General features: G+C 36.6%; 3 protein-coding genes across 7 annotated transcripts; 1 reads left to right on the top strand and 2 right to left on the bottom strand.

The window, feature by feature from the left end:
- Window positions 1-17: 17 nt before the first annotated feature.
- LOC7465230 (Golgi apparatus membrane protein-like protein ECHIDNA) lies at window positions 18-3,172 on the bottom strand. The gene is made up of 6 exons (XM_002318902.4): window positions 3,008-3,172; window positions 2,057-2,113; window positions 1,757-1,960; window positions 1,619-1,678; window positions 1,137-1,263; window positions 18-336 (listed from the first exon to the last, which is right to left on the bottom strand). The coding sequence occupies exons 1-6, from the start codon at window positions 3,020-3,022 to the stop codon at window positions 248-250; spliced, it is 552 nt and encodes a 183-aa protein (XP_002318938.1). The 5' UTR covers window positions 3,023-3,172; the 3' UTR covers window positions 18-247.
- Window positions 3,173-4,969: 1,797 nt separating this feature from the next.
- Window positions 4,970-7,736, top strand: LOC7478886 (chloroplast stem-loop binding protein of 41 kDa b, chloroplastic). Its single transcript, XM_002319438.4, has 10 exons — window positions 4,970-5,216; window positions 5,299-5,433; window positions 5,537-5,623; window positions 5,749-5,839; window positions 5,951-6,005; window positions 6,508-6,568; window positions 6,683-6,904; window positions 7,011-7,127; window positions 7,248-7,337; window positions 7,426-7,736. Exons 1-10 carry the CDS (start codon window positions 5,112-5,114, stop codon window positions 7,603-7,605), a joined length of 1,143 nt encoding a protein of 380 aa, XP_002319474.2. The 5' UTR covers window positions 4,970-5,111; the 3' UTR covers window positions 7,606-7,736.
- Window positions 7,737-9,086: 1,350 nt separating this feature from the next.
- LOC7465229 (helicase protein MOM1) lies at window positions 9,087-25,444 on the bottom strand. Of its 5 annotated transcripts, none has more exons than XM_052446652.1 (18): window positions 25,305-25,444; window positions 24,185-24,722; window positions 23,440-24,040; window positions 22,231-22,371; window positions 21,161-21,354; window positions 20,829-20,959; window positions 20,401-20,688; window positions 19,721-19,870; window positions 19,080-19,334; window positions 18,678-18,818; window positions 18,273-18,578; window positions 17,711-17,884; window positions 14,849-15,749; window positions 14,451-14,692; window positions 13,406-13,510; window positions 10,368-12,392; window positions 10,055-10,280; window positions 9,087-9,919 (listed from the first exon to the last, which is right to left on the bottom strand). In XM_052446652.1, the coding sequence occupies exons 2-18, from the start codon at window positions 24,705-24,707 to the stop codon at window positions 9,288-9,290; spliced, it is 7,035 nt and encodes a 2,344-aa protein (XP_052302612.1). In that variant the 5' UTR covers window positions 24,708-24,722; window positions 25,305-25,444; the 3' UTR covers window positions 9,087-9,287. The 5 variants fall into 5 exon arrangements, with proteins under 5 accessions (XP_052302612.1, XP_024439438.1, XP_052302613.1 ...); XM_024583670.2 differs by having other exon boundaries at window positions 19,721-19,828; XM_052446653.1 differs by having other exon boundaries at window positions 24,185-24,715.
- Window positions 25,445-25,994: the final 550 nt, after the last annotated feature.

Below are 25,994 nucleotides of genomic sequence, written 5' to 3'. Positions count from 1 at the left end.
TAAAAACATGATATTAATTACACTCAACAGCAAAATTATTTTTCTAACATTATCAGTTTTCGTAATTCATTACACAAATCATTAACTGTCTCAGAGGTCAACAAAACATATATACTGTATCCTACAGAATTTCAAAGAATCAGCCGACTCAATGCTCCCAGTTTGTATACTGCCGACACCAATTTTCAACGTCTCTTGAACAAGTGCCACCACTTTCGCTTTATGCCCACCTTCTGCAATGAATGACTCATACAACACTGAATGCTGACTGTATGGTAGATGAGACTCGAGATGCAATGGTCTGGGTTGCGAACTGCTGGAACTGCTTCTTGGCATCTAAAAGAAAGAAGAATAACTTTTTATTTCTTTGCTGATAATTACAAAAAAAATGAATAAAATAACCAAAGGAGTTTAGGTAACAGACCCAAGCGATCAATGTTATAGAAACAGTTAAGGTGCTAGAAACACTTTTAGCTGCAATAGAATTAGTTGATAATTCTATGGTACCAGGACAAGCACAGAGTAAGTTAATCAAAATGAGTTCCAGTGCAAGCAGCAACTAAGTTCATCCATATTTATGGCGATTAGCAAGGTTACTTCAGAAACTGTGACGGATCTGCAATCATACCAATTGTTTAGTTTTCCCCTCACCTCACACACTTGCCTAGAAGGAGGTTATATTATCTAAAATAGCATAAGAACTAATTCAACTCAACTCTGAAGTTAATTTGATCTTGATCCTAATGACAAGTTAATAGGTTCAAAGCAGAACAGCTTATGAGGCCGATGGCATCATGATGCAGATATGGGGCATCTGATAGGTTTATCTAGTAATGTACTCAGCAGTGAAGCTGTGTCACTTGGGAACCCATCAATGCCTTGCCTATCTTGGCATTTTATTTAGGGTATGCTAGTGATCAATCAAAACCTAGTGTCACAGCCTCAACATAGTCCTTGAAGGCTGGGTCAGATTCATCTACACCAACGGAAATTTCAAGTTCCTATGGTCCACATCTACTTTCCACCATAGGAAATACATGGATAAGAACAATACCCGACCTAATGAACAACACTAAAGACAAATTTAAGCAAATGATACAAACTCTGAAAACCAAAAAAAAAATCTCCTTGCTCACCTTTGCGACATTTGGTGAAGCCAACAATGTTTGCAATGCTGAGAGTCAAGCATACTCCAACAATGAGGCAGTAATCTGGTTCGAACCTTATGAGAGAGAAAATTCCAAGCACAATCCAGGCAGCTGCCTACAACGTTAAAGGCAAACAAGATCAAATGTAGAAAGGAGAGGAAAACAAAAGATCAAATGTACAAAGAGAGGAAAACCAAAGATGAGTTTATATCTGAATTTCGACAATCAAAAAAGTGCAAAAAACCACAACCAGACAAGACCATTCTATAACAACTTATAAAAATTCGTCAATCAGGATCTTGTAAAAAAGAGATGAATAGTTTAATTTACTTTCAGCTGTGCACTATCTTGCATTTCTTTAGATCTTGACTAGTGTTCTTCGTACATCCAATCCCAAATGTTTTACAATTATGATATGCCAAGGATATTTTCAGTCAGTACCACACAACAATAAAATCTTATTTACTTACTGCAAGGTAAAGAGTCCACCAGAACAGCCACGAGTCTTTCTTGTTCATCCGGGCCAATGACTAATGCAAAAACAAGGAAAAACATGGATGAGATTCATTTTGAAAATCAAACAATCAAGCAAGAGTTTTGAAACTGACCTCTTGGTCGAGGGATTCAAATTTCCACACACTCTCACCCAGATCATTTATCTCATTCCACCACCTAAGGCCAACTAGAATCCGACCGCTCACATTCTTAACCACCCAAAAATCAAGAGCAGCAAGAAGCACAGTCACCACAAAAATGATGACAAAGCTATTAAAAAACAGAGTAGAAAGTATGTAAAATGCCAAAGCTCCAGCCTGCAGAAAACAAGAAACACAAGGTTGTCATTCTGTTCTATTGAAGTTAACTCAAAAAATCTAAGCTTGTGAACACAAATTAGATACGTGACATACCTTAAAGAGAACATGAAAGAAACATGTCTTTGGATTGGCATAATTTTCAACAGGGGGCTGTCAAGAGAGTTAAACATAAATTATTCACGTGGAAAAACAAAATTCAATCAAATCCCAATCAGGATTTCCACTTCATATATATAACAATACTCCCATCTCATAGAACCGAAAACAACAAAGGGGAAGACATGCTAGAAGAAGCACTACACTCTCTCATTCCAACTTTCATAAATTCAGTCCTTATCATTAGACTCCAAAAGAAATCTCAGAATTAAAAAATTAGACAGCAAATATATGCTATAAGATTTGAATTCTCTGCCAAAAATTAAAGATCTTGATCATTGACTATATAGTAAATTACTGAATCCTTCATCACCAACACAAAGGAAAACAAAACAATATCCCAACCTGATTTCTACTAGAATGATTCAGCACATTGAAAACAAACTAAATACGTCATTCGGTATCCATTAAAATGACTTAACACAACGGCAATTTCTCATTCGGGCTTCGATTAAAATGATTATACGAAACAAAACAAGCTCAAAATCCCATATGAGTTTCTATCAAAACCACCAAACCATGAAAAACAAATGCAATATCCCAATTGGGTCTTCACTAAACACAACAAAATGCCTTTTTCTTTCTCCAAACTGACCCCCACATGAGACTTACAATGCCTTTGTCAATCTCGAAATTGGCTCATCAAAAACCTTGGCTTGACAGATCAAAACCAATCACATGGGCACTTACAGTGCAACTCGACATCAAGATCATTAGATTTCTCAAAGACACAATATTCAAGCTCATAATCTCCAATAAAAAAAACAGATCTAATAAACAGTACAAATTTATGCATAAGTTAGAAGGTTAATCGAGCCCCAAAATTGTATGCTACAGGATGCAATGAATTGTAGAGAAAATTAAGAGAAAGAGAGTGGGTTAACTCACCTGGATAGGATCCATTTTAGAGATTGTCTTCTTCCTCTTCTTCTTCTTCTTCTTCTTCTCGTTTGCTCTGTGAGTTTGTTGATTCACAGAGAGAGTTTCTGTTAGGGACCTTTTAGTTTACGTTTTCCGCGTGGATCCAATTCCAATATATTCAATTCTTCATATTTATGAATCAGTCCTTTTAGTTTTACAAAGTTATTCTAATTACCCAAATTCCATGTAAGGAAAAACAAAAACTTCAATTTAGTCACAAATAGATATACTCATTCTTAATTGAGTCCCAATTCCCAAACCATACATTTAATTAAAAATATTAAAGGAGAGTGTTGGCTCATACTTGTCTTGGCAAATGTCAATTTCTGTTGTGGGCAAGAGATAAAGAGTAACTTATCCTTTAGTCTCTGGATTTTTTATATAATTATAACTTAATCCTTCATGTTTAAAAATATATAATTTAACCCCTTTACTCTGGTTGACCATTGTCTTATTTAAACATCTTCGTGCTAATTTTTCTCTTGGAACTTAAATGTTGAAAGAGTAAACTTTGAATTTACTAAAAAGAGCCCACTTTCTTTTTAAAATTCCATTGTCAACAAGAATCAAGGGACTAATTTATACTTTGTCAAACATAAATGATTAATTAGTAGCTAGTTTCGAAACTTAGGGGCTAAGAAAAGTAGTAATTAGAAAAAAACAGAAAGGGATGCTAATTCATTGTTCACTTGAACACGTTGCACTATGAACAAGAACAATGAATTTACTATATTACCCTTCAAAAATATATGCTAATAGTTGGGGTGTGATCTTCTTTGCAATAGAACGATTATGACTATTTGAAAATGATTAGGGATAAGATACAATTTTTATGTTCTTTTTGCATAATAGAATTACATCAATGCCCTTAAAAGAAAAAATATGTTTGTATAAAGGGGTATTTTTGTCTTTTTATTTTATTTTGCACAATAAAACTATCCTATTACCTTTGAAATTAGAAAAAAAAACTTAACTGATAAAGGGGAATTTTTTTTGTCTTTTCATTTTTATAATTACAGTTAAAAGACCTACTTTCCCTTACAGTTTATTTTCTTAAGCCTAGGATCATAGGGTAATTTGTTATTGCGCGATTGGTCCTATTGTTATTATTAAGGTGGGGCTGGGGCAGTTTATTTTTTAAAAAAAATGAAAAGAAATATAAAAAAAATTGGGTACGCACGTCTAGCACGCGTCAGCTTCTCCACCGTCTTTTGACGACACATGTGGTTGATTCCAGTGATAAAAAAGGTCATTTTGGGGTGGCGTCGGTCTCGTCGTGGCGTCTCCTCTATGAATATGTGACGCGTGCACCGAGAAGAACTTTGATTTGGAATCAGCAGACATTTCTTCTTCTTTCTTGCCTCGTCTTGGCGTCTCCTTTATGGATATGTTTTAACATTCTTTTTTTTTATTTAATTGGGTTACCTTGGGTCTTTTGTTCGGTTTGCTTTTCCGAGATGTTATTCTAGCGACACATGGAACCTCTTCTGATGTTGTTATTTAGATATTTGTGATGGGTGATGTTCACAATGGAGTGATGGTGATTTCTGATGATTTTTTTCCTCTTTTTTTTTTATATAATATTAATGGCTCTTTTGTTTTAACTGATTATTGTTAAATATTTTTTTATAGTTTATTTATTATTATATTTTATAATTTAAATCAGATTACTAAATTATTCAATTTTATTGGATCTGATCGAATTAATAAAACGAGTATCAGTTTTTTCTTGCTTTTTTTTAAAATATTATTATCATCAAGAGCATCCTTTTTGTATTCTCAAATATTTTTTACTTGTACATGGTGTCGCACGGGTCACGGATACAGTAGGTTACTTAAAGAGAACAAGAGGTAGTGATGATGTGCATGAATGAGAGGCTGTGGATATAACCAAAGTGGAGTGGATGATTGAGTCATTGTCTTATCCTAAATTGTTTGAAACCAAGAAAAAATAAATAAAAGAAAAGGAAAGACGGGGCAGAACCAGAAACTTTCAAATTTCTGTTTCAAGAAACTTGGAAAGGCAAAGAGAGGATAGTAGTAGTAGAGACTAGAGAGGTACAAGCATACCATGGCTAGGTTGGTGGCTGTGCAGCAGCAAACTCAGCCTTCTTTCTCTCTTCTTCCTTCCTCTCTCTCTGACTTCAATGGCACCAGACTCCACTCTCAAGTTCGGGTATGTCTTGCATGTTATCTCTTTATTTGCTTAAGATTAGTGCATGTCTAATGTCTTAACAGCTGTTTGCTTTTTCTTGCAGTGTAAGAGAAGGGTATGGCAGACAAAGGGAGCATTACAAGTTTCAGCATCAAGTTCCAAGAACATTCTTATAATGGGAGGCACTAGATTCATTGGTGTGTTCTTGTCTAGACTTCTTGTCAAAGAGGGTCATCAGGTAGTCTTATCCTTGTCTCTTTTTAGTATCTTCTTTCAATTTTTCACGTTTTGGTATCCATCAATTTTCAATAAAAAATAACTGTAGTGGTGCTTCTTGGCAGGTGACCTTGTTTACCAGAGGTAAAGCACCAATTACTCAACCGTTGCCAGGTGAATCAGACCAGGATTATGCTGATTTTTCTTCCAAGGTATTTATTACCCTAATGGGGATGAAAAGATTCTTGCTTGTTATTAGTTTCATCTGTAAAGAAATGAAGGTACTAGTGTTGGACTCTGTAGGTTAAGATTTTTGTTACTGATCATGATTTTCTAGATCTTGCATTTGAAAGGAGACAGGAAGGATTTTGAATTTGTGAAAACCAGTCTTGCTGCAAAAGGCTTTGATGTTGTCTATGACATAAATGGTATGCAATGTCTTATCATTACATCTTTTCTTTACTTTACAGCAATGAATTCTGGCAAAATGTTCTGCTCTTTACTTCTGATACCTATTTATCTTTTCGAAATGGTTTTAGGCCGCGAGGCAGTTGAAGTTGAACCTATACTGGATGCTCTACCAAAGCTAGAACAGTAAGCTCTCAACAGTTTTTTGATGATTTTGTTTACAATTCTAGAAGTCATGTGCATGATCATTTCATTGCTAGCTTTTATTGAGCCTTTAATTGGTCCTATGTCACTTGTTTCGAATTTCGGTATGGGTATGGGTTTGATTCTTGGTATTGATAATGAAATTCCCTAAACCTTGATAGCTTCCATGCATCTCATGCAAAACCACATTTGTTATCTTCAACACAATTAGTTGATACAGCCGATCTTTAATATTGCTACATAAGAGAAATTCAACATTTCAGAATTGCATGCTGCATAAGCATCTCAGTTCTTCGGCAGAAATTCAATAGAAAAATGTTGTTTAATTACATGCTCAAAATCTTGTCTTTTCTATTTAAATATCATGCAGGTGAAATTTGATGAATTATGGTTAAGTTATAAGAAATCAGGAAACTTTACGAACTCTGTAGCCTTTCCATAACTGCTGCTGTCTTTGGAAATCTGAAGTTCTGTTAATTCCCAGGTTCATATACTGCTCTTCAGCTGGAGTTTACCTCAAATCTGATCTTTTACCGCACAGCGAGGTAGGTCTGATAGCAGTATTTATGAAACTCATTGAAAAATCGCGAAGAACAGATTTTCTTTTTCTGAATCTTCTGGTAACATATCTCTTCTAACTAGGTATTGTCTGGTTACAGAAAGATGCAGTTGATCCAAAGAGCAGGCACAAGGGAAAGCTTGAGACAGAGAGCTTACTAGAATCAAGGGGCGTCAACTGGACTTCTATAAGACCAGTCTACATCTATGGGCCCTTAAACTACAACCCTGTTGAAGAGTGGTTCTTTCATCGGTTGAAAGCAGGCCGCCCGATTCCAATTCCCAACTCAGGAATTCAAATGACTCAACTTGGTCATGTAAAGGTAAGAAAATCTTCGATTCCATCATGCATTTCAGTTATTCTGAAAGCCACTTTGGCATGAGTAACATGAAAGCAAGTTTCTGACCTGATGAGTTCAAAATTCCCAGGATTTGGCAAAGGCTTTCATTCAGGTTCTTGGTAATGAAAAGGCCAGCCAGCAAGTATTTAACATATCAGGAGAGAAGTATGTCACCTTTGATGGATTAGCTAAGGCATGTGCGAAGGTAATTCTGGATTATGCACTACTGACTATATACTAGGTAGTTAAAGTTTTGTAGCTCTTTCTGTGGCTTTTTTGCTGAATTAATGTATCTGACTATATCGTTTGATCTTTTTTCTCTCAGGCTGCTGGGTTCCCAGAACCTGAGATTGTTCACTACAACCCTAAAGATTTTGACTTCGGGAAAAAGAAGGCGTTTCCATTCCGTGACCAGGTAATTTCTGACAGAATTTTCGATACCCAATTAACGTTATTAGCTTAAAACATGGTAACGACTACTTTCTGTTTTGTGTTTAATGCAGCATTTCTTTGCCTCGATTGACAAAGCAAAGCATGTTCTTGGATGGGAACCCGAATTCGACCTCGTGGAAGGTCTTGCAGATTCTTACAACCTTGACTTTGGCAGGGGAACATACAGGAAAGAGGCTGATTTTTTCACCGATGACCTGATTATAGGCAAGAGCCTTGTTCTTCAGGCCTAGATCATTCTTCTTCTTTTCTTCACCTGTTTCCTTTCCTTCTGCTATCTATTTTTCTTCTCCCCTCTTCTCTGTATTCCATTTGTTTCCAAATTTTCCCACAAGTTCAACAATAACAACAAGAAGTTGAAATATTTGCAATATAAAAATGAGACTCAAACTAGACCAAAGAAAACGAATATGCAAGAAACATAAGTGGATGATCAACTGCAAATGAGACTGCTGTTAAGAAATTTGTAGAAATACTTCAGTACAAGTGGATGATATATCAACAAGCCTGCACTTATGACATTGCTAATCACATGTTTTTGGAAGTAATTCTGAATACAGTTTAGAAAAGCCTATCACATTTTCAGCATTCATAATCAAGCTAAGATGAGCAGCAGGTCACCATAAATTAATGTCAATGGCTCTATGAACGGGTAGTGCGGCCACAAATTAATGCTACACATTCGAGTCCAGGACATTGAAGAGATCTGCACTTAGTCACTAGGACCTGTACATGAATCTGCACGCCTGAGGGCTTAAATACATGAAAGGACACCACTTTAAACTAACAACCAAGATTATTTGGCCGTGTCTTGTATATAAATATCCTAAACTTCTTATTCCCGAGGGCTGTGAAAATCCTCGCTCACATGTTAAACTCGATACGGAATTCCTTCAAACCCATGTTGTTTCATTTCCATAGCCAATAATGTGGCTGAAAATGATAGCAATATGCACGAAGATCCCCTCTCAAGCAAGCCACACTAAAACAGTGACTTTCCTGCCACTAGGAAGGAGGTTGTGGAACTTCCATGGATTCATCCTTCAAGTCAAAACGTAACATCTTTTTAGGCTTTGAATTAAACCGTGTGTATTAAGTAATTTGAGGAAAATCTAGGATGCACAATGGCCTTCTATTGGTCATTTAATAGGTCCTCTACGCATGCTCCCCGCCTCCATATGCTTTTCAATTTGCTGCTGCTTTTCAATTTGCTGCTGCTTTTCAATCTTCATATGGCTGAAGTGGAACACGTGATGAAAGGCCATCACTGGTCGTGACTGGTGAGCGATGCTCGTGGATCCCGTAAGGTGCTGCCATGGACCACATGCCATGTTAGCGACCATAGAATGTAAACCGATTTTGATCAACACTTTTAGCAAAACTCCCACTGAGCAAAACACCCATTTGTGCAGTTCAATGCCTTAAACATGTGTTCAGCTTGAAGACATCAGGTAACATTTAGGGAGGAAGAGACGGAATGGCGGAGATTAAGAAGACAAAAGACACATCTCCATGTATTTAAAGTCCAAAACTTTACTCTTCAACCAAACAGAATCCTATCATCTATCCTAAAACACTAATCAAACACAACCACACAACCTTAATAAACATTTCTAGACAATCTTCTTAATACTTGCAAAGAACTTAGCTAACACAGAAAATTGACTGATGCCACTCTCAAAGCAAAGTCTAAAAAACATTTCAAACCGCCATATAAAGTGAAACTGAATGATAAAAAATGAACTTGTAAATAAACCTAAGTGAACCATTCACCTATGTACAGCCACAAATTCTGCGGCAAAAATGTTAGCAACACAAAGAGGTCTCATGAACGCAGTACTCCAAAAAAGCAAAACTATACATTAGGATGTACACTTGAGGAAATGAAAACGTTGTAAAGTACATAGATCACATATCAATCATCATCTGATAAACAAACAACCTCGCTTATTGGGTTTGTCAGCACACTATTTAGCATGCTAAGCTTTGGTTGAGCCAATGGGTTTGAGTCAGAACTCAAATCAGTTGGTGGGGGGGAACTCCAGGCCTGAGTTGCATTTGTACTTGTTTGATTATCTATATCCATTAAAGATTCAAGTCCCTGGAGAGATGTCATAGAAGGTGAGATTCCCATGCTTTCACCACTATTTGTTGTCGTCTGAGGACTTGATTGTTGTGCAGTTGCAGGACCTCGTGAAGGAATCTCAGAAGGTGTGGGAGAAGTTGTTGATACTTGTTGACTTTGCATCCCGCGTGCTGAAGGTCTAAAATGCTGCAGGTGTGGGGCAGGAGCTCGAATCTCATTACCGATTCGGAGATTGCTTGTGGCAGGAGAGATGGAGCTGATATGTGGTGGTCTGGTTGAGGTACTTGAGAAACGTCCTGAGCTATGAACAACCTGTCGTGGTGGGGCAGGAGGGGAAGATGTTGGAGTTGTTTGCAGACTAGCTGCTGGAAGAGCAGTGGAATACAAGCCAGTAACAATATAAGGCCGAGCAGTGGGTTCCGATAGCTGAAGCTGCTGCTGCACGATACTAGAGTTTATCTCTGCATGCCACCGACATTTGAACCAAGTTTAGGTTCCAACCAATCAAGACTCAAACGGATTCCTAATTATGTTTTCACGATTCATCTTTGCCTTGATATTAATTCCATATTTTCATTTTAAAGAATATTACCAACCTTGCTGCCTGACAGGGGTGCTAGATGCCTTATTATCCATGCACTTGCTCCTGAATGCCTCGGCCAAAATCTTGTTCAAGAAAACTTTGTTTTGATTGTCAGCCATCTCTTTCTTCTTACGGAGGAATTCAGATTCTATCTCCTGAAGTTTAATATCATGCTTTGTACGAATTTGAGCAACAACCTCCTGTATCTCCTTCTCGCAATCAGATTTCAGCTGCAGCTTCTGCAAAAGAGAAAAGATAAGGAATTCAAATACAACGGCCAAAAACCAAAATCACACAGAATACAACTGGGTAAAAAGGAAACAAACTGTATCTTCATGGATCTTGATTATTTGTTCTGTTTCTCTGCATATTCTATCCAATTCATTCTGCAATGGATCTTGAGACATAGATACAGGCATTCGAACAGCGGGTGCAGTAACAGGACAATTACTAATTATAGAAGTGACAGGTGCAGTCATCGTGTTTGAGATACGCGTCCCTGATTCACCAACAGCTATTGAATTAGCAGGCGCATGTTCTGCAAATGAAGTTGTAGGCTGTGAACCAGCAGAGGAGTCCATGGATGGTAACAATTCTGTGACAGGCGCGTCACTATGAGAATGATCAGAAGCTACAAAAGGTTGGGATGCCAAAGCATCAACTTGTTGGAAAGCAATCTGGTTATTACAAACTCGTGCAACTCTATCTTGCAATCTAGAGGATTCAGTTGGTTGGCCATTATCAGAGGCTACAACGTGCATACTGTCAATCTCTAGCTGATTGTGGCCAACCCCCGCTTCACGAACTCCTGATGGATCCACCTCATGCTGCTGGTTAACAACATTGTTTTCAGGCACTCCTAATCGAACCTCTCCAGTTTGCTGGTTGACTGCCACCATATCATCATAGTGAGGCTCTTGATTAAGAATACACACCACTCCATTCCACTGATCAACTTCAATGGCATTATCAGATACCATGCCAGATACTCCATCTTTCTCCATAATTCTGTTAACATCCTCTTCAGCTTCCAGAGAAGCAGTTTCAGGCGCTTCCAATAAAACTTCTCTGACATCCATGCATGAAGTGGATCTGGCATGAGGTTGTCCTTCAGATGGTGAAGGATTTACAGAAGCAGCATTCTCCAGGCCACCAATGGAAGTGACTATCCCAGTCACCCCCAGTGAAAATTCTCTATCAGGCACTGTTAACGTAACTCTATCAGAACCTTTTTCAGATGAAGATTTATGAATGGTGTTCTCAGGACCATCACTAGAGCAGTTAGCCTCAAGTACTCTCAATGTAACCTGTAAATCAGGGATTTGTTCTTCACATGGAAATGAATTCGCAGACATAACATCCTCTGAAACACCCCTCACAGTTGCAGTCTGAGGCACTTCCAAGGGAACTTCTCTGTCAAGCATGCTGGATGTGGCCCCATCAGAGCTCGGTTTGGATGTAGCTAATACCCCAGGAAGTACATCCTCACTCGAACTCACAGTTTCAGGAACTTCCAGTGGAACATCATCTGGCATGCTCCGGGATCGTTCGGGAGTCTGTTCTTTGCAACAAGAATTCCAAGTGACAAAGTTTTCTTGATTATATCCAGACTCATTTGCAGTTGGTTTCTTTATTAATTCAGCATGTGCCCAGGACTTAACTCCTTTAATCCATTGAGCCTTCCTCTCTTGTAACTTGTTCCTTGTAGCCAGTTGCAATTCCAAAAGATTATTAAGATGCATATCCATCTGCCAGTTAAGATCTTCAAACTTTTTTGCATAAACATTATCCAGTACCTTAAGTTTATCTGTTCTCTCCAAAATATTACTGTGTAAACGAATAACAGCTGCCTCTGTTCTGTGCATATGTTCAAGCTCTGCCTTCTCTTCCTCGTACTTCTTTTCAAACTCTTCCATTTCTTCTTGTTGCCTCTGCAATAGCTTCCTCATCTGTTTGTCACATTTCTTTTCAATATCTTTGATACTTTTTGAGTAATCTTTTTGTGCCAATCCTAGATGGGAAACGACCTGATCAATGGAGAATTCCTGGCTAGGTCTCAGGTTTTCAACCTCTATTCTCCCCTTTTGCATGTTTGATGGTGTTGACAGTGATGATCTTCCATTTGACTGATTCTTGCTGTGATCTTCAGTTGAAAACTCTGCAGCTTTTGGAGATGTGGCCACCTTATAAGTCCCTGTATGATGAAGAAATGCTTTCTTCAGACATCGCAACTTTGAATAAACAAAATCTGCCTCATCTTTCTTGCAGCCAAAATTCAGATGCTGTTTTGCAAGTGCAAGTGATTCTTTGTGACCAAGTTTGTGCTTTAGCATGGAAGCTGAAGTCCAACACTGCAATTTGAACATCAAAAAATAAAGCAGGCTGTCAGCAAAAGGTAGTGAACATTTAAGCATGGACCTACTGACACAGTTTACAAGTAAGGAAAAAAACAAATGCTCTGTAATTCTCACAGATATAGAAATGCTCAGGCACGTACACATAAATGAATGCAGAAGCACCAGAAAGGTAGGCATGAGGAGAAAACAGAGGGGGGGGGGGGGGGGGGTTGAATGTCAGCACCAAATTTCTTAAATCCAATTAGTAGGGGATAAAAAAGAAAATAATTCATTGACACTGTTATATCCTTCCTATGAAACAAATAGAGGATGTAGTAGAATATGAAAAACATTTTTTTTCTCCAAAATAATCAGATATCATAACTTCTAACGTCAATTCAGATGAAAAGTCCACTCTATATATTCCTTCACTGCACTAAAACAACCACCTTATTCACAAAGAGAATAAAAGGTGCATTCAACAAAAAGCATACTAGCATGTTTGGTTAGATTATTTTTTCAAAAAAAAAACACCTCCCATATGTTTCCTCAATATTTCAGGTCATATACTTGTATCTCTAGCAATCCATCCTCTTTTTAGTTATTATGTGCTATTGTTTTAGATCTAAGGTGAAAAACTGACCACAGCAAAGGATACTTGAAACCAGCTTGTCAATTTTTGAAACTCGATCATTGTGAGATTGTTAAAGACAAAACAGTCACATTGAAAAAACAGGAATGAACTGATTTGGCAAAGGCAGATAACACAGCCATACATTTAAAGATCTTTCAAATTCAAAACCAACCAAGAAGATATTGAAACTATTGCAAATGGAATGGACATTTGCGAATTCTCCTTAACAGGACAGGCATGTTAAACCATCATATGATCCAACATGATAGTGGTAAGGCACAGTTTTATAGTGGTGACAAACTGATTATATTTTAATCAGAGGGTGAAATATTTGCATCACAAGTAAATAAAAAGATCAAAAAGCAGGGAAATATACAAAAAAGAAGGTTCTAACCAAGGATATCAGAAATGCCTGTAATATGCTAGCTGGTTCTCTACTGATATGGTGATTATTCAGCACATATTCCAGAAATCGTTCCACCATGACCTTGACATTTTCCTGAAACAACAGTGAAACATATCAACATAATGACATCTTAGATGAAAGACTGCTGCATAAGCTTGAGATCATTTATGAAAATATTGATGTTTGCTGGTCCATGACCCAGAAACCTCCAACAAATTCATAACTGCAGAGTAGCCAAAGAAATGTAAGCATTTATTAAAGTAAAAGAACCCATCAAATGCAGTAAACATATTATTTCCCTCACTTTTGGCAGAGTGCAGACAAAATCTGGTTAGTTAAAGTATTGGCAAGGTATGCAAACTAAAGCCAGAGAAGGTTTCCCTTTATTTTTAAAGTTTTCCTCATTCCTTCAGAAGTGTTTCTTTGCATTACAAGAGTCGATCAAAAAAAGGAAGCAATGTTACTTTGTGGCCCATGAAATTTGCCTCTCACAATCGAAGTAAACACTTGAGGAGACAGAGCAAAGATGGCAGATCATCATTATCAGAATGCTTAAAAACAAAAAATAACATACAAATTTTCCTACTTCAATAGAGGACAAGGAAGAAAAATTATGATGCCATTTAGAAAAGAGCAAATTAACAAAAAATAAAATTCAAACACAATATTTGATGGTGATGCTATTCAATTTCAAGTAGTAATTCAATTAAATCAAAATTCAACAGTGTAACGATGCAATGCTCTCTAGGCTTAGAAATTCATAGTATGTTTATCTTATTAAAACCTCGAACGCTTATTCCATAGTTTGGCAATCGTAGGGAACATTGCAAGGATGATAACTTGCACGCACAAAAAAAGGTAATGTATTTGCAGGATTTTTATTCTTCTTTATTTCTGTCTATAAAAATCAATTCTGAAACCACCAAGAATAGCACTGGATAAGCAGACCCAATATACCATATCAAAGATCATACTGCAGCATTATGAAAATATGTTAGAGAAAGTAACTTCTTCAGAGGGATGAGATACATACTGGGAGTTGCAAAATTTCACAAAGTTTTGTTATCTCTGGCTTCAGAATGAGATGGAGACTCTTCTCGGAATCATGCAAATTCATTCTTTCATTATACTCAACCTTATTAGCTTTTAGTACTTCTGATGAATTACTATTCGAATGTCTGAAGTTGGAAACATGATTTGTAGCAGTAGTGTTAAGACGGCCAGTTGAACTTGGCAGGAATTGAGACATATTAAGCACTGGGGCTCCAGAAGTTCCTGCAGAAATAGAGACAGTTTATGAAAGTAAATTAAGAAAAAATTAAGGAAATCCCACAATGATTGCCACCCGATACTCTGACAAGGGAACCATCTGCATGTACAGGATAAGAAACAAATCAAAACAGTTAATCAACAGTGAAATTAACCATTTACCTATTAGAGCAGCTTTTAGAGAAGGTGAATTAGTGCTATTGTTGGCCACTTTATTGCGCTTCTTTACAACTTCATCACCCTCAACTACAGTATTCTTCTGTATATCATCAGCATATTGAACCCTTTTTCTGTTCCTCTGAGACAAACCAGAACTATATTTCCACCGTGGCTGTTTTCCCTCAAGCAGTTTTTTCCAAAATATATGAGGCAGCTCTTCATCCAACAATTGAATTTTTCGCTCACCATGCAATGGAAAATTAGTAGTATATATTCCTTGATTTTGTTTAACTTTCAAAATTATTGAGTTACTTGGAGTATTATCTTTTCCCTTCTGAATTATTATGGTTAAGAACTCTTGGATAACATCTTTCAAATGTGATTGCTCAAACAATGTATTTCCACTCGAGGCAGTGTCATTGCCACAATGGAACTCTGATAATTTTTCAAAGAGATACGAAGCCCCCCACATAAGCAGCATGTCACTAGCAGCCCGGCTTATACTGTGTAAACTACTCTCGAGTGTCTTATCTTGCCTTGCAATGATTAGAACTTTTTCTTCCACAGTGCAAGAAGAGTATAGACGAAATATATTTATCTGGTCAAACTGTGAATGTAATGTTATTTTTTGCAGGCTCCTTATATCAGTCATCGGGTTCCAATCGCTAGCAAATATGATGACAGTATCCACAGATGAAAGTTTGATGCTGGAACTACAAGCACGGGTTTCTAATAAGAACACAAACCTCCCTTCCTGATGATTATTGAAGAACTTCAAAGCAGATTGCTTCCTTGAAGGGAGTACATGCTCATCAACACGTTCATAAGAACCCTGGCCAAATCTTTGACGCACAAAGTCATCCAATATATCACCAATATTATCCTTTCCAGAACCTCCACTAGACTGCAAATCCAAACCAATGTGTGAGGTGTGAAAAATATGCTCAGAAAAATATGAGTAAGAAAAAATGTACCAAGGTAAGAACAAACATATGGATAAGTGCAAGGAATAGTAAAACAAATATCTGGTCTGCTTGCGAAGGTCATCAAGATGACAAATTAGACGAAATCTTTTTAAAGTATCATAATGATCATGAGCAATGATGTAGAAAGCATTCTTGATATAAAAAAACGTGAGCAACAATTCCATATTCAATATTAAGTATCTTCACAAATGCATATGATCAAATTGAGAGTGAAAGCAGAGAAAATGGACCCCTCTAACATGACTTTTTTGGTTAAAGTTAAACTATGCTCGAGAGTTTGAGATAGGAATCAGTGAAAAAGGGTCTATACAGGAGACTCAGTGTAAATATTAGAGTTGCATCCTCGTTCTTTATGTCAAGGATTTTAATGCTTACCTCATATTGCAAGGGCACAATAATGTCCAACTCCAGCTAAGTTATTCTGATCTTATAAGGGGAGACGGAAAACTATTTTGCTGTTTGAAAAAGCTAAACAGTGTTTTAGGGCAGCTCATATGCATTATAATATACCTATTGGCCTGTACCCTCTGGTGTTGTTTAATGGCTTTCATTAATCTAATAACAATTAATATTTAAATTCAACATTAAGAATCTCCAATCAGAAGAGGCATCAACAAATAAAAATCCCCCACACCCCCCTCCAGGAAAAAAAAAACAAAAGAAATATAGCAAAAAGCGAATCCAATACTCTAGTCAACAAGGCTAATGCATCAGAATCCAAAAACCTTAACTTTATCACTTCTAGCTTTAACTATGACCCAAATCATACTCCTCTACACATATATAAACTCCAAAACCACACATAATTCAGTCAATTAGCCACTAATTATCTTTGCTACTCAATCTAAAAGGTTAACACACCATTGAAAACTTCACATTAGACACGGTTGACAAGTTTGCAATAAACATGCTACATTAACATTCATGAGAATAGATGATATTTATTGATAATACTAAAAAAAAAAAAAGGAAAATGAAACTTCATTCAACATAAATTTGAAAATATTTTTCATAAAGCTTCTAATGAATTAATTCTAAAAATAAATAAATAAAAAGTTCAACAAATCAGATGAAGATTACATGACCCATGACTAATAAAAGGATTGGCAAGAATATTGATCTGAAAACAGCTATCACAAAAAATTATTATTAAATATCTTAAACCCAGGAGTACACATACACCAATCTAACAGAATACAACAATGTAAAAAAGCTGAGAAATTTATTACCATAAATCTTCAAATAAACAGTAGGATCTTAATATCAGAAGGAAAATTTGAAGAATGAAGCTTCATCTTGTTGAAAACACTTGAGAAAAATAAATGGAAACGTGAAGAATGGTTAAAGAAGGTTGTTGGCAGAAAAAAATGGCCAAAACCTAGGTTTTTATAGCATAACAGCTGTTTCCATTATGTAACAAGTCATAGCAGTTGTAATGGAGTGGAATGAAAAATAAAAGGAGTTGAAAAGCCGGTTGTGAAACAGTAACAGTTTGCCTGAATCCGATTCAGATATGTAAACTATCCTGTTTTAATTCCATGATTGATTATCCATTTCAAAGGACCAGTTGTTCAAGTAATTTCTATAAAGCAAATCAACATAATTATTAGCTTACTTTTCCTCAGAAGATTGCAGAACATAATGCAAAAACTACTGGCCTGTTTCTTGGATGAAAGTCAATGTAAGAACTTTGACTATTACTCCAATACTAATAGGACTACGGTGCTGAACCGATGGACATAAATATTCAAAACAATCATCATATAGTAGCTAACAATACTTTCAAATGCACGTAATCAAGACTTTGAAACAAAAAATATCACATGCAGAAGAACTTTTTAAAAACAAAAATGATATCAGTAGATGGTAAACTGTGTACCTGAAAAAGGACCAGCGCTCTTAATCCTCTCTCTTTTATGCTGAAAAGCATCTCACCCAGGAGTTGCAGCTTGCCACTTGCTTTTATTCCAATATCTAAAATGTCAGCTTCTTTTCTGTCTTTCGTTAATGAAATTTGTAGTGATGGATTCATGATGTAGGGATGATCGCAACACTGTCCACAATCACTATGCATGCATTAATTGCTATTGTAAATGCACAGGTACAATCTAGTTTCTATCTATCTCATTGGCAATTGTAAATAAATCATAATTGTAGCAGATACAAAAATCATGTAAACCAAATCAATGGGTGACATCTCCATGATTGAAGAAACTGTTGAGAATTTTAATCCCATAGTTAACCAAAACTATGATCAATAAATCATGGTTTTCTGATAATTCCAAAACAAGAAATTGGCCATACCAGATTATGAATAACTGAAAACAGAAATAAAAAGAGAATTTCTAAAGCTTGTGTAATCATGTGCAGGGGTTTAAGAGTTTCCAGAGTCAAAAAATACCCAATGATACAGATTAATTTTATAGGTGAATTGGCCCAACCTTGCGACAAGAGATAAGAATATCGCGGAGGGCACCAACAGGATCGTTCCTTGAGGACGAGCAAAGTGATAAAGATTTTGAAAGTAAAGTGGCACAATACTGCTCAAGCTGCATGAGGGATAACTGTACAGGAACCCAATATTCTTTAAACCTTGAGGGGTCTGGTCTGGGACTGTTTGCAATGTATTTTGACAACTGGTCCTTCAAATTGCCAGTCTTAGGGCTTAAATTAGTTACCAAGTCTTCACTGCCATTTAGATCACTCTGATGAACAAGCAGAGACAGCAGGTGCTCAGTGATGCCATCCTACAAATCCAGTACATTGAATAAGGCACCTATAAAAGGGCTGTGGAGGCCAAGAATAAGGCACCGGATGGACAAAAAGAAACACACATGTGCACACACCTTAAGCTGACCATTTACAAGGAGAAGCCGCATAGCAGTCCTTAGCATCTTAATTTGTTTAAAATGTGAAAATATTCTAGAGCTCTGGCACTCATCCACTATTACAGCTTCCCATTTCATTGATTCAAGCACATTTAGATCCTGCAGAACAATATAGAGGTCGATGATAAATGCCATAGCAAATCAACCAATAAGAGTCTCCATAATTGGCAATAATTTTTTTTATTAGCAAGTACAGTAGCATAGACCTCTCTTTCTTTCTCTTCTCTTTTCTTTTTCTATCACAATAAATTGCATGAAAATCATCATGCATGATCAGTAGGGTTTATTATCCCAAGGAGAACTTAATAAGCAATCAAATTAACATGAGAACTGATCTCCCAAATAATCATGAATGCTGACCTCAATAATAACTTCTGGTGATGTTACAAGTATTTGAAACATAATGCAACCGCCTTCACTGTAAAACTCCAACTTCCTAATACTTTTCCGTATGTCTTTGTTTCCGTGATAAACCACAGCATATAGAGATGGTGCCAGACGAAATAACTCTTCTTCCCATGAATGAAGTGAAGCAGAAGTTGTGATGATGAGAAAAGGCCAAGAGGCATTGGATGACAATGACAAAATAAAAGAGATCACCTTTGTGATTTGTTCCTGCAATAAACTCATCATAACTATCCACATGCAATTAAGATAATCACAAAAACTAATGATCATCTGAACCTTGTCAATAATCTTTCTCAACTACCGTGGTAGAGTGTCGAACCACTATAGCATGATAAATTGAATGTTTCCAAGAGGAGGGGGTAGGTGTAAATCATAAAAAAAAAACATGCATAGTAGGTTTTATATAAGAACATAAATAGTATAGACAAAAATATCATTTGATTGCATTTCAAAATGACCTAAATCCGATCTTTTAACTAACAGACCATCATTTGACCATCCTCAAGCTTGCATCATCTATTTGCTAGTCTTTTTCAGAAATTAAGTATTAGATTCACCGACAAGCCTGGATCAAAGAATAACTGATCACATACCTGATCATCGATAAGAACAGCATTCTCTCCCTTGAGCCAGTAGTCATGAAGATAGTTGACAAAGTCCAGATGGTTATAATCAAATTCAGGTGAACCTCCAGCTGACAACTGCAACAATTTAACCAATGAACGCTTTTTCATCGTGAGTTTCTGCAGGTAATTAACCGTAAACCAACAGGCCAGGATTTATATGACATAGAAGAAAGCTAACATGTGCCACAATCTAAAACTGGGACCGAAACAAAAATTAACCACATTAATGAATGCATACAAGTGCATAAAATCACAAGAAGCAAGATCAATAAGATATCTCTTTTGGTTTTTTCCCTCACAAGACTAAGGATATTCTCCATAACATCGACATCACTTACCTTTAATTAGCAGGAAAAGATTCTATTATTGTTTGTATTTCATATGAAGACTCGTTTTGCATGAATTTACCTTGCAGGCAAAGTGGTTGACTAGTAACAATCTTTTGAAGGAACATGCTACAATAGTCATAATTTTACAATTGCCACCTTTTTTTATAGTTTTGCATTTCAAGTGTGGAATCTGCCAAAAAAAACTTTAAAGCTTTTATCCAGATAAATATGCATCTATAGTTATGAATACTGCATGAGTTTGAAAAAAAAGACTTCATAAAATAAAATATATGAGTTCTCATATTCAACCATGCACACCTTATCTATTATAGATAAATACTCAGCTCCTTTTGCCTTCACAAGACGATTTTCATAATCTCGTATGAGGCTCTGAGCTTCAGGTGAATTCATGAAAGGAGCAATCTCCAACTCCCAGGTTGCATGCTCATAATCCAGGCCACGCCATTTAACAAGCCACTCAAATTGGCATGCTAGAATATTGCTAGCATGGTGACTGAAATTCTCTACGTGCTGGTTGGGAAACATTACTGATCGCTTTTGAAGCATGTGATGTGGCACAATCCATTCTTGCTTCCACTTTCTGACCTGAACATTAAACTTCTCATGAGAGGAATTACTGACGCGCATAAAGGAAATGAAATGATTGTTACTTTGTGTCCATTCATCATAAAATTAATGATCCAACATAGACACAAAAATACAAGCACAACAATTAATATCAGAACCTGGTTTTTTTGGTTGAATTTTGCTAGAAGTGAAGGAGCTTCAAGGATCAATTGATTCTCCGGCAACCAGCGATTATGAACATGAGCAAGACCTTTGTATTTAACATAAAATTGCTTCTGCCTTTGCACTCCTAACATAAATATCATCATACAAGAAATTCATACCATGAGTTGCACAATCTTCTCAAAGCTACTATCAAAAATGTTCAGAAAGCCAACAACTTTAGAAAATAATTTGCAATGGAGAATGAATACCACAATTGCGGGAAATTTATAAACTTATTCAAATGGTTCAAAATAAAACTGAAAAGTTATAATAACATTTCACATACCATTGTCATCTGCCACCTCCACTTCACTGGCATCCCAAATTGACTCTATTCCCTTTGAAACTGAATGCATACCAAACTCGATCTTCTTCCTAACACATGCAAGACAGTGCCAAACTCCAAGGGGAACATCCCCTAAAGGAGGATCTAGACAAGAAAGATGGTAGCTTCTTTTACAACCTTGTCCGTCACAACACCTGAAATTGGACATGGCAAAACAATATAACAAAATTCATCCTATAAACACTGAGCTTCAAAGTAAAAAAACATGTAAACTTATGTTCACGAGCAATGGAGGCTGCAAGTTTGATAAACAGTTGAGATACCTGACCTAGCCCTAGGCAACCTAATAGTAAAATGGAATTATAGAAAAACATGAACCTCGGTAGATAAAAATATTTTGAGATGTTCCCTAGCACCCCAATACCTAAATCAATTGTTTAGGACCTCCAGGAACTGTTACTGGAAAAATAGCTAATATGAATAGCAGCTTCCTCCATACAGAATAAACGATAGCATAAACCAGGTTGGTTTAAAAGAGGTTTCAGATTAAAAATTGAGCGTGCTGAGAAAAGGGAGAAAATAAAGATGCAACAACTAGAGCAAAACTTTGGGTTGGTATGCAAACAGCAAAAAGAATTAGGAGTCTACACTGACACCGCCAAAGAGAAAGCAGTTACTGAATCATGTTATTTTGATTCTAAATTCTGTATATTCTAGAGTTTAGTGGAAACCTAATCTTTTCAAGAATTTGTCCAAGGAAACTTAACACTATCTGAGAATCTTCAATTAAGGGGCAGAATCAGGGTTTCATCAAAGGGAGAGCCAAAATAAAAGAACACAACTAGGATGAGTTTCAAAATAAGTAAACTTAGAAGCACAAAGGTGAAAATATGATCTTTTCTTTTTCCTTTTTTCTTTTTTTTTTTTTTTTTTTTTTGGGGGGGGGGGACTTAATTATTATGAAAAACTGAAACATTCAAGGGTTAAATTTAGCACAAGGCAACAGAGACCAGTCACATGGTGATATAGAGCAAGAAGGAGTTCCAGGGTGAGGTCTAACTGTTACGCACAAGAGCTTTCCACCAAGCTTGCAGATGACACATGTATTTGGGTCGCCATCGAGCTGAGAATATAGAGAAGACTTTTTAAGATGCAAGTCCGCGATGCATGGTTCTGCAGGTCCTGCAGTGACATTGGCTTCAATTCCCCCTCTATCCTAATTCAACACATCAAAATGATTACAATATAGATAAGGGGAAATGTTGAGTCATGGGATAAAATAAATAATTATTCACAACTTTTCATGAATTGCCTACTTGCATGGAATGCATGAAAAATCACCAATAAGATAAGAGATCAAATGATCTTAGAGAAAAAGCTGGATCTGAAGAGAGAGAGGGGGGGGGGACAATAGTCTTCACAAAAGACAATAATAAATCATGAAGAGAAACAGTAAGAAAATTAAGCCACAGCTCATCAATTATCAGCACAGACCATGAATCTTTTTTATCACATTAATTATGTAATCCTCTAAACCTTGAATTCAAAACTATTAGCAGTAAAGGCCGGAAAGAAAGGGTAAAGCAGTACACATGACGTGCAGATGAGAGTGAAAAAGGAAACAGACATGAAAGGAAGTGGACGACACTTTTTGGACTGTAAAATGGAATGCAGATTCCAACAAATACCAGAAAATCATCACTGAGATATAAAACCAAAAAAAAAAAAGGCTCCAAGGTCAATACTCAACTCCAAATTAAAATTGCACTTCTACTACTTATCCACTATTTCACTCCAGTGCTTAGCAAGCCTTTTTGCCCTTACCAGCCAATTTGTCATGGCATCATCTAAACATAGCATAATACAGTAGACCCCAACAGGTAAAGAGGCAATTATTTTTTAGCAGGGACTCAATTGCCAACACAGAAATAAGTTGTTTGACAGGGATGGAATTACTTTTACAGTAGAGGCCTGGGAGCCATGGCACCCCTCAAACTTTAAGAAAGTTTAAAGTTTATTACTAAAATTTTGAATTTTTTTAATTAAACCCTCACAGTTAAGGCTTATTTCTTAGAAAATATCTGCTTTGCACCCATACTTCGCCAAACTTTATATTTTTTTTTAATTATATCCTTGAAATTAAAGCATATTTCTTAGAAGATATGTATTTTGCACCCAAGAAAATTAATTATACCCTTTATCTTCCTTGGTAGTCCATCATCAAAATAATCAACACCCCAAGCAATAAAAACAAGTTAATGAATTTGTGCAAGTCAAACCTTTGCCTTTTGGAAGATGTAGCGCACTTCGCCACGGAATCAGTTCTGCCGTTCTCATATGGAGCTGCATCGGCAACTTTATTTGAAACCATTGTTGTAGCATCAGAATTCAAGTCCTCAATGCTTCTTTTTCGTTTAAAAGGCATCTCCTTGTAACCACTCTCCACCTCAGTATCAACCCTGGGTGTCCTATTAACTGTCAAATCTACCAACTCTGCTGGCAATTGTTCTTGTTCCATTTGAGCAACATCATTCTCCGGCTCCGATAAAGTTCTTTGAGCTGACAGCAGCACACTGTCATCACTATTCAGATCTTCCCTGCTGTCCCCTTCTTTAAATTGATGGTCTTTTTCTAAGAATGTGAGCTTCTGGCTTTTAAGTGGAGGTTTTGGTCCACCATTATTTTCCAACACCTCTTTTACAGGTTCACTTGCAATGGAATTTCCTTCCAAATTTTTCTCAGAATCTCTCAAAACACACCTATCTATCAATTCTTCCACCTTCCTTTGACTGCATTCACTGCCCCCATTAACATTCTCGGAAGCACCATCTCTGCAATCATTGCCATCAGCATTCTTGTTCTTCATCTCCTCACAACGACCTACCAAGTCAAGCAGAAAAGTATAAGAATGATCACGTCCTGCAATGCTGCAGATTTTGCAATACATTTAATAGACATGAAGAAAGATTCGAAACAATTAACAGACAGATACTAAGAAAGAATAAAGAAAAATTACTTGGCTACCTTCCAGATTAGCTTTCTTTTGTTGTCGTTTGAACAATGCCTTGTAAGCACGAGCATCCATTCTCTTTGTTTCAACCAGGACAGCTTTGATCACATGTTTCTTATCGTTTCCAACATCTTTAGTTTCAAGCTGTTTGACACTCTTCTCTTTCTTCTGCTTTTTCTTCATAACTGAAGAGCTTGATTTTTTGCCAGACTTCTTTGAACCAGAAGAACTAGATGAAGATTGATTCTTACCCCTCTCAGACCTTCTCAGAGGACTCGACAAGCTTTGCTTCTCAACTAATCTCTCAGATTTCCTCGTAGCTGGAGGAGCCGTAGGGGTCTGCTTCTCAAGACGTTCAGACTTCCGAGTGCTTGAAGGGCTTGGAGTCACATTTTTCTTTGATGATGCTTCTCTCACCGACCTTCTTAGACCAGACTTATCAGTTGATGACCTGCTAGCGATGTTTCTCCCTTTTACATCATTGTTTTTGCTTTCCTCAGCCTTAGCTTTGCGACTAGCTTTAGTATCATTTCCCATACTGTAAGCTGTAAACTACAAAACATGACATAAGATCCCACTTAATCAATCAGGCGAGGCTTATCGATGATGTTTTATGAGTAATCGAGCAAACAACAGTCAAGCAACCCTACATGGCTAATAAATCCCCCTCTTTTCTAGGTATATCCAACCCCGCCAAGAATATACTAGAAATTCAAGCAATCTTACAACAGGCAGCACACCTCTTAACCACAATATCTCGTTTCACTCCAATAGAGTGGAACCTTTTACGATGCCTCACTCATCCCTTGCAACAGTACGAGAAAAATACAAAAAAACAAAAGAAAACTCTCCCAAATTCTTAGAATTTCCAAACAGGATACTTTCATAAAGAAAAAATAAAAATCAAGGGCTCACAAGATATAAACAATGTACATTTAGGGCTGCATCAGTATACAGTACAGTTACATTCATGATCATTAGACCACAAAACCCTAATAGAATAATCAAAAGCAAGGACACCGAGATTATCCTAAACAAAACCCTAATTCATTGAAAATTTTAATTTTTTTCAGGTTTAGATCAAGAACCCTGAGAGAAGAAGAAGGGATTAACGCAATAAGACTTCTGATTTACCGGAATGAGAATCGTCGCCGGGTTTAATTTTCCGGTTTCATGTGATTTCCAGAATCTTCAATTACCAAGCGGAAATATAAATTAAAATAACTAGTTACTCCACTATTTATATAGAAAGAACCAACTCTATTTTAGTCCTCATACTTTTGCTTCCAGTCAAATCGACCCTGTAGCATTGTTATTAAACCTTGTCCGTCCAGCCATATCAACCCGAGACTTCGGCCATGCCGAATTTGATCTGATTTTAAAAAAAAATTCATAGCAACATTATTTTGATTTTAAAAAGATATTGTTCACTTGAACTAATCAAAATTAACTAGCCTGATTTATGACTCATGCCTTGCACCGAGTCAACTCATTAACTATGTCCAGGGGCTTAGTTGAGAAGTTACCACCAATTGTTAATGTTTACTTCTACAACTTTACTTTATTCAATTGATACCCCACAAATTGATTATCCCGATTGAGTCCCTCATCCATTGAGAGTTGGTAGCCTAACATCCCTGTTGTTACCTGCAATAGAAAGGTCACAAAGTTTCCATTGACTTGCAGTAGCTTTCAATTTTAGAAAAGTTTTATTCCTAAAACATGTTAATGCTACGAAAACTTATTAATGGAGATCTCTTAGCAGTAAATATTATACATGCGGTGCAGATATGGGAGTTACAGAATATCCAAAAAGATTCTATC

The sequence above is a fragment of the Populus trichocarpa genome, chromosome 13, assembly GCF_000002775.5.
Source record: "Populus trichocarpa isolate Nisqually-1 chromosome 13, P.trichocarpa_v4.1, whole genome shotgun sequence".
Taxonomy (NCBI): Eukaryota; Viridiplantae; Streptophyta; class Magnoliopsida; order Malpighiales; family Salicaceae; genus Populus; species Populus trichocarpa.
Note: the sequence above shows the minus strand (reverse complement) of the source record. Positions and strands in the feature narration are given on the sequence as shown.

Coding starts and splice junctions, on each gene's coding strand:
- LOC7478886 (XM_002319438.4), top strand. CDS start 5,112: ATGGCTAGGTTGGTGGCTGTGCAGCAGCAAACTCAGCCTTCTTTCTCT. Junction 5,217..5,298: donor GACTCCACTCTCAAGTTCGG/GTATGTCTTGCA, acceptor TTTTTCTTGCAG/TGTAAGAGAAGGGTATGGCA. Junction 5,434..5,536: donor TTGTCAAAGAGGGTCATCAG/GTAGTCTTATCC, acceptor GCTTCTTGGCAG/GTGACCTTGTTTACCAGAGG.
- LOC7465229 (XM_052446652.1), bottom strand. CDS start 24,707: ATGGGAAATGATACTAAAGCTAGTCGCAAAGCTAAGGCTGAGGAAAGC. Junction 19,335..19,720: donor CTGTTCTTATCGATGATCAG/GTATGTGATCAG, acceptor AGTTTATTGCAG/GAACAAATCACAAAGGTGAT. Junction 9,920..10,054: donor CACCCCTGTCAGGCAGCAAG/GTTGGTAATATT, acceptor GGTGGCATGCAG/AGATAAACTCTAGTATCGTG.
- LOC7465230 (XM_002318902.4), bottom strand. Junction 1,961..2,056: donor TCTTTCATGTTCTCTTTAAG/GTATGTCACGTA, acceptor TGTTTTCTGCAG/GCTGGAGCTTTGGCATTTTA. Junction 1,679..1,756: donor TTGAATCCCTCGACCAAGAG/GTCAGTTTCAAA, acceptor TTTTTGCATTAG/TCATTGGCCCGGATGAACAA.